General features: G+C 49.5%; 1 protein-coding gene across 1 annotated transcript; it reads right to left on the bottom strand.

Annotated features, from left to right (window-relative positions):
• Positions 1 to 1638: 1638 nt before the first annotated feature.
• LOC124666911 (NAC domain-containing protein 2-like) lies at positions 1639 to 3365 on the bottom strand. The gene is made up of 2 exons (XM_047204242.1): positions 2838 to 3365; positions 1639 to 2333 (listed from the first exon to the last, which is right to left on the bottom strand). The coding sequence occupies exons 1-2, from the start codon at positions 3363 to 3365 to the stop codon at positions 1854 to 1856; spliced, it is 1008 nt and encodes a 335-aa protein (XP_047060198.1). The 3' UTR covers positions 1639 to 1853.
• Between the last annotated feature and the right edge of the window lie 3777 nt (positions 3366 to 7142).

Genomic DNA, 7142 nt, shown 5'->3' on the forward strand with positions numbered 1-7142 from the left:
CAATCCTGGCAAACTACATCGATAACATGATCGACCGTAGAGGCAGTATCCTCGAAGACTCTGGCGTTCCGCTCGAGCCACAGGGATCTCAGGATGAGCATGATAGCGGAGTTGGTGACTCTAGCATCCGCCGTAGGCAGCCCCTCCACCGCACTCGACCACCATGCCGGCAACCTCCTGCCGGCCGTAGGCGCCGGAATCTGCACTCCAGCGCGCCTCGAGAAGCCATCCCAAACCAATCGAGCGAAGGGACAGAGCAGAGAAAGATGGTCCGCCGTCTCCGCGGCAACGGAGCAGAGGGGGCACAAAACGTGAGAGGGAAGGCCTCACCGAAGCCGACGGTCCGCCGTCCAGCACCTCCCACGAAGAGAAAGCCACGCATGGAAGCGGAATTTGTACGGCGCGAAGGAATTCCAGACATGCACCACACCGGGGAGGGCGGTCGTGCCATGGAAGAACATACGATACACGGACCGCACCGTGAAAGTACCGTCTTCCGTCCACTTCCACCGGAAAGTGTCAGCCCCGCCGTTGATGGGGACGGCAGCAACGGCGGCCCAGAGCCGTAGATACTGCACAACTGCATCGACCGACAACTCTCCCCCAATATCTGTCGCCCATGCATGGTTGAGGAGCCCATCCCGCACATATCTTCGCTTGACGACGCCCGACCTAACTAGCTTGAGCACCTCCGGAGCCACAGCTGCGACGGAGAGGCCTTGGATCCAGGGGTCCTCCCAAAACAAGAGGCTAGCGCCGGAGCCAACAGAGATGACCACCGAAGCATTGAACATGGCAGCAACATCCGCCCGAACGGCGAACCTAAACCCCGTCCAAGACTTGGTGAGATCCGTGCGTTGCAACCACATCCAGCGAGCGCGCAGCGCCGCATGCATCCACCGTAAATTCGGAAGGCCAAGTCCTCCCAGATGCTTAGGTGCACACACGGCATCCCAAGCGACCAAGCAATTGCCGCCATGCACCTCGTTCTTACCGGCCCACAAGAAGCCGCGCCTAAGCTTGTCCACCGCCTGGAGGAACCAGGGATCGACGTCAAGAGCCAGCAGTTGGTACACCACCGATGCGGCCATAACCGCACGCACATACGCCACCCTGCCATCTCGTGACATGAGCCTAGCCTTCCAAAACGCCAGCTTGTTGGCGAGCTTTCTCAATGGGCATCCATCAAAAAATGATGTTTCAAGGCTTATAAAAGGGGTATTCTAGATGAGTTTTCTTTGAATGGGGTAAAACACGGAATTCACTCTAATTTCAAAAAGGGGTACTCATTAAGTTAATTAATCTATATGTATTATCATCAAAATACAACAATATTACTAAGTGCAAAACTTAAAATACATACTACACAGTATGGAAAACAATCATTTACTGAAACTTCCCTCTCAATATCTGAACCGTCTTGTGTTTTTCACCAAGAGGGTAAACATAAGAAAAATCTATTTTTCACAAATATTAAAGATGATGTTCTCACATTTGCGGGGGCCACTATGCTAGTTCATATAAAAAATAATTTTATTCAATGTTATCCATAATTTACACCCTAGTTAATTCACTACCCTACATATACATACACACAAATTAGACCTGTATGTACAACCAGGGTTCTAGCTAGTGAAATAAGTCCTTCTTACATATTCTCCTGCGAATAATCCTATACACTATGTTACACTAATTGTATACAATATACTTCAGTCTGATCTAAGTATAAATCATGCACAAGTAATAGATCTTTCCTGGATCGATCGACCGGCATCAGTATTGAATAATGAATGTGTCTATAGTCAATTCGCTAGCTGCCTATCTTTCTCCTAGCCCTAATTAGAGATCATCAGTCATATCCTGTCCTGGGAAGAAGGCTGATCCGGCCCAAACATGGAGTAGGTGTTGTTCATCGTCGTCATGGACACATCGCTGCTCAACAACCTCTTGGAAGCACGCAGCGATGACATATCACCCCCATCATCATTAATATACTCCGTTGGCGTCTGCCTCTTCCGCTCCGTGCTGTCCTCGCCGCGGTTGATGCTGCTGACGAAGAGCCGGCTGGCGCCGGAGCTTAGTTCGGGCTCTGGCGGCGCCGGCATGGTGTCGAAGAGCTCGGAGACAGCAGGGTAGTCGACGAGGTAGTCAGAGATGGACGGAGCCCTGGGCAACATCCTAGAGGAGGAGGTCGAGTCCTCCTCTTGCTGCTGGTAGTGGCGGTGGCGGTGGCCGCCGGCGTCCATGGACGGCGGCGACGGAGACGGGTCGTAGAACGGTGACAGCTGCTGGTTGGGCTTCCTGTAGATCCTGCACAGGACCCAGTCGTCCAGCTGCATGCACGCAAAAGAGAAAAAATCAGTATCAAGGATGTACAACAAACAGTCGCTAGCTTGAAAGGTAGGTTCACTAGGTAGTAGTAGCTTGTTGAGTAATAATGCAAGTCTCTTTCTTGGAGAAAGAAGATCCCAGAGGTAAAAGAAACCAGCTAGTAAGACAATATATAGTTGCTTGCTTGAAGTACTTAACCTAGCTAGCTAGGGACATCCACACGCTACACAAGCTACTAAAGAAGAAAACAAAAGCGGAGTAAGAGAGAAATGATCCCAAGCTACTTCGAACCCTTGCAACCGCATAAAATACACATACCATGTAAAAGGTGATTGGTTAAACTAGAACACAAAGTACATAATCAATTAATCATGGAAATTAAACTGATTTGCGTGCTCGTAAAGCTAATTAGTAAAGCTAGAACACAAAGAAATTAATCAACTCACTACAGGATGAGATCTAGAGAGGCATGCATCATGCATATGTAGCCATGTACTCGATCGTACCCTCATGGAGGACGAGGCCTTGAATTTGGCGGGCGGCTGGTACGTGTTGACGGCGGCGGCTAGGCGGTACTCGTGCATGATCCAGTTGGTCTTCATCCCCTTGGGCGGCCGACCCTGGTAGAACACCAGCGCCTTCTTCACGCCGACCATCTCACCACCCGGCACGCTGCCGGCGGTGATGGGCTTGTCGGTGCCGGTGGCCTTCCAGTACCCAGACCCGGCAGCGCGGTTGGGGCGGACACCGTTGGGGTACTTGCGGTCGCGGGGGCTGAAGAAGTACCACTCGTTGCCATCCGGCTGCCCGAACACCGCCCTCGAGGGGAGGTCCCAGGGGTCCAGCTTGTAGATGTCCACCTCCGCGATGATGGCAGCCGGGCACGGCGCTGAAGCTGCGCGCCGCCGGAGGTAGTGCATGATTAGCTCCTCGTCCGTCGGGTGGAACCGGAACCCCGCCGGCAGCCCCGCCACCATGCGCGGTGTCGTCATCGTTGTCGTCCCCGACGGCCGAGCCTGCAGCTCGATTGTCATCGCCGCAATTAGAGCACGTCGGGGTGAGGTAGCTAGAAGCTAGAGCAGGCTTAGGTAGATAGAGATGAGGGAGGAATGAAATTTTCCGAGGTGGAGGCGATGGGTGCGGTTATAAAGGCGGAGGAGGTGCACCGGCGGATGGCAGGTTTGTAATTGTTGGCCGCCGGTGACGGGAGTGATGATGCATGCATGCCCCGTCCGAACGTGCGCACGGTGGCAGGAGCAACTAGCTACCAATGCAATCACTTGCTAGAATCTTATTTAGGCCGGCTCAGCTTAATTTGTTGCGGTGGGAAAACTTCAGGTAGAAAATAAATGGGATACGCTGTCCTGCCTCCTCATCGAACCACAACCATCCTTACATTTTTTTCGATAAGGGAAATATATTAATATCAAGAGATACCAATTACACCTATTCTCTGCAACAACGCGACACCCTAATAGCAGTACGGATACACACATCCAAAAGAGAAAAAGAAAACTAAGAAACAAAAGGTCCAGCTACGGTATTCCAGCCCTGACAGCAACAATACAACCACCACCAAGACAACACCTGAACTCCAGACTCTTGAAAAGCGACGCCTTCAAGAAGAAAACAGAGCACAAGCACAGTCATCGCCCGATCAAAGATCTCAGGTTTTCACCCTGAAGATAGTACCTGCTCTCAAAACAATGCCTTCAACAATGTCATTGTCAGACACAATCAATAAGGTCACGCGTTGGATTTCACCCTGAAAGGTAGGACTCTGAACTTCACCCGTGCTGCCACCCCCCACTTCCATACTGTTACTGCGAAACCCAGAACACCAAGCAAGTCCCTCAACAATGCAGATACTCGAACTACATTGGTAGTTCTCCAACCCAACCTTCATGATATTATCTGCCTCTTTGTCTTCGCCGTGGATAAAAATGTCACTTGACGGTAACAAAGAGTAGAGCTTCGTGCCGCTCCCTCTAGACCCAAACGGTCGGAATAAAAATATGGGTGCGCACGACCGAATATCACCCAATCTAGTTAACTCCAGGCATAAGTGCAGCGTTACATCCGCCGGCGGAGCCTTCCGGAACACACCACTCCGGCCAGATGAAGACGGACCGGCCACATGGAGGTCTCCATCTTCGCACAAGAAGAACCCTAGGACCACCACCTTTATTCGCCGAAGCAGAAGAATAGGCCCCCACGCAGCCATCCGCTGGCAACGACGATGAAGGAGGACTCGGTGGACCGCGGCCGCCCCTACCACACCATCCTCGTCCCGCAAGATCGCCGCCCCCTCCTCGCACCGCCAGCTGAAGCCAACGATGGATCTAGGCGTGCAATAGATCCAACAGCCGCCGCAACCATCCATTGCCGGCGAGGCCGTGGATGGAGAAGCCGCCACCGCTCATCTAGGGTCTCCACCCTGAACGCCGTGCGCGTCGAATCCAGCAGTCGCCGCCCCATCCTCCACCGCGGGTGGCCGACACCACCAACCCATGAGCACGTTTGGCGCCTTGGTCCACCACCGCCGTGGCTGGCGTCGACGGCAGTGGTGGAGGGGAAGAGACCATGGGAGGGGGCTGTCGGCGCTAGAGTTGGGGCCCCTGGCGTCGCCCTGGGCAGCGACACGAGAGGCGTGGGCTTTTTTCCTGAATCGTAATCAGATCGAAGTATCATAAGTTGTCTCATGCATACCACATTAACAAAAATATAATGTGGCACAATAATTAATAGTGGAGGGATGAGTGTGGTATCATAGATAGATGCTCTATCCTAGCATCGTAAAACTAAAAAAATTAGTATACAAGTTTACATTGAGATTTTACAAAGTAACTTCAAACTATCATGCATATGATATTATTTTATGATACTACCCTGTAATGCATAGTCTCATGAGATAGTAATCCATACCTAGAGTACATTGCTCTGAAGCAATTAGGAAGAATTATTGAGGAAATGTTTTCTAGAGTGAATGGTTTTGCACAAATAAAAATTGTCAATCTTTTGCAACGTCTACTGTCCGCTATAAAAATTGGACAGCTAGTTAGTCGTTCGCTCAACGTCGTCTCATTATAACTTTTCAATAAATTTACTTGCTATTCCAGTTGCAATCGAAATTTAATCATTTGTTAAAACTTTGTCCAAAACCACTAAATTTTTGATAAACTAATCATGGATATTTCTTGAAGTATTTGATATTTTGGTGATGTCTGCAATAATTGTGGCAGCAAAAGGCTGAACCTAGGTTTATGAGGCAAAACTAGTTTACGCCATTAATATATCCTCTCGTCCGGATTTGACTTTTGGGCCTTGTGATTGATGTAGATGGGAATGATTAGCTTGCGTGTTAAACTAGTTTGGCTATATATATATCTATGGTAGTCCAAACTCGTTGGAGACTTTGCAGCGAGGTTTTCTTCCACTCATACTCCACATGAAGAATATGCACGAGTGAACGACCAGGTCGTACCTGAGAGATCGATACTACGGATAATATGTAGTCTACATACCAGGGTCCAGTTGCTTCCGGCCGCACCAATACATATGTGTACTTGTGTAGTCTACAATCATAATATCCAGATCCATACCAGATTTTCCAGTGAACTGTGCATTCACAATTTGCTTGCGTAGGTCAGATCGACTCGAAAAACTATGGGCGTCAACTAAATTACACAAACTCTCTTTGTCTACAAATAAGTGACTTAATTTTATCTCGATACGGTAGTATCTATACGTGTTTTAAAAGTGTAGATACAACTTGAATATGTTGAGCAACTTAATTTTAGACATGGATAATATAATTAATCAACTTTGATGGACAATCATATGTTTATGCATGCAACAAAGGAGTAGCTAGTAAGTACCCTGTAGCTGAACTGCTCAAGTACGTACTCCTCCATATGTGGTATGAAAAGTTATAATCATGCAATTTCTTTCTCATATTCTAAAATTACTGTATAGTCCACTGGTATATCCGTACATGCACAAAAAATATACATAGTTATTTAAGTGCACATATGTTTATGCAAGACCCACCACTGTATAACATGTAATTCTCACACGTGCGTGCGTTAGTTGGATACGTTCAGATAGCTACGTCGCACAAGACGTGACGTCTTCTCTTAGAATCTTACCGCGCCCATAAATGCCTCGAGGAGTATATTCCATGCAAGTGTACAATTGCACTCACCATCTGCGTGAAAATTCGACGTACGTGTCTCGCTGGCGAAACGGACGCGTGACTATCCATTTGGCCGGCACAGGTGTAGCCGTGCAGGAGTTGTACGGCTAGGGTCCGTTAGTTCATCAGATTCACTCACCGAGTAAGAAGCATAGACAGACTAGTCTCCGATCGTGACATGATTCGTGCTTTTTTTACTCATAGTGATTTGGCTGGTTCCTCGAAATAGGCTTTCGCCTCGTTATACTAATATAGCAACCACACGATATAACAAGCACGCTGGGGCGCAGCACAACCAAGCCCAAAAGAAAAGACACAAAAAGAAAGAAAAGAGAAACAAAATGCTGTCATCGGCAGCTCGACGGAAAAAACGAAGACGAGTCGCCACCGCTGCGCCCTCCGGACATGTCCCACCACGCTCCTCGCACTCTGGACCGCCCCCATACCAAGCAGCACCTCCAACAAGGAAAGCGACGATGGCGCCGCTGCTGCCGGGACAAGTCAGGTTTCCCCCGGTACGCGGCGGGGGTGATGAAGGAGGTACACCCAATGCCCTTCAGGAAGGAAGGATGGCACCCGCATGCGTCACCGCATCGGAGCCGAACGAGCCGGCAGG

This window comes from Lolium rigidum, chromosome 6 (genome assembly GCF_022539505.1).
Source record: "Lolium rigidum isolate FL_2022 chromosome 6, APGP_CSIRO_Lrig_0.1, whole genome shotgun sequence".
NCBI lineage: Eukaryota > Viridiplantae > Streptophyta > Magnoliopsida > Poales > Poaceae > Lolium > Lolium rigidum.

Bases quoted from the DNA above. Each gene is read 5' to 3' on its own strand.
- LOC124666911 (XM_047204242.1), bottom strand. From the start codon at position 3,365: ATGACAATCGAGCTGCAGGCTCGGCCGTCGGGGACGACAACGATGACG. The intron at 2,334-2,837 runs GTACGATCGAGT...GCGTGCATGCAG, and splicing joins AGGCCTCGTCCTCCATGAGG to CTGGACGACTGGGTCCTGTG.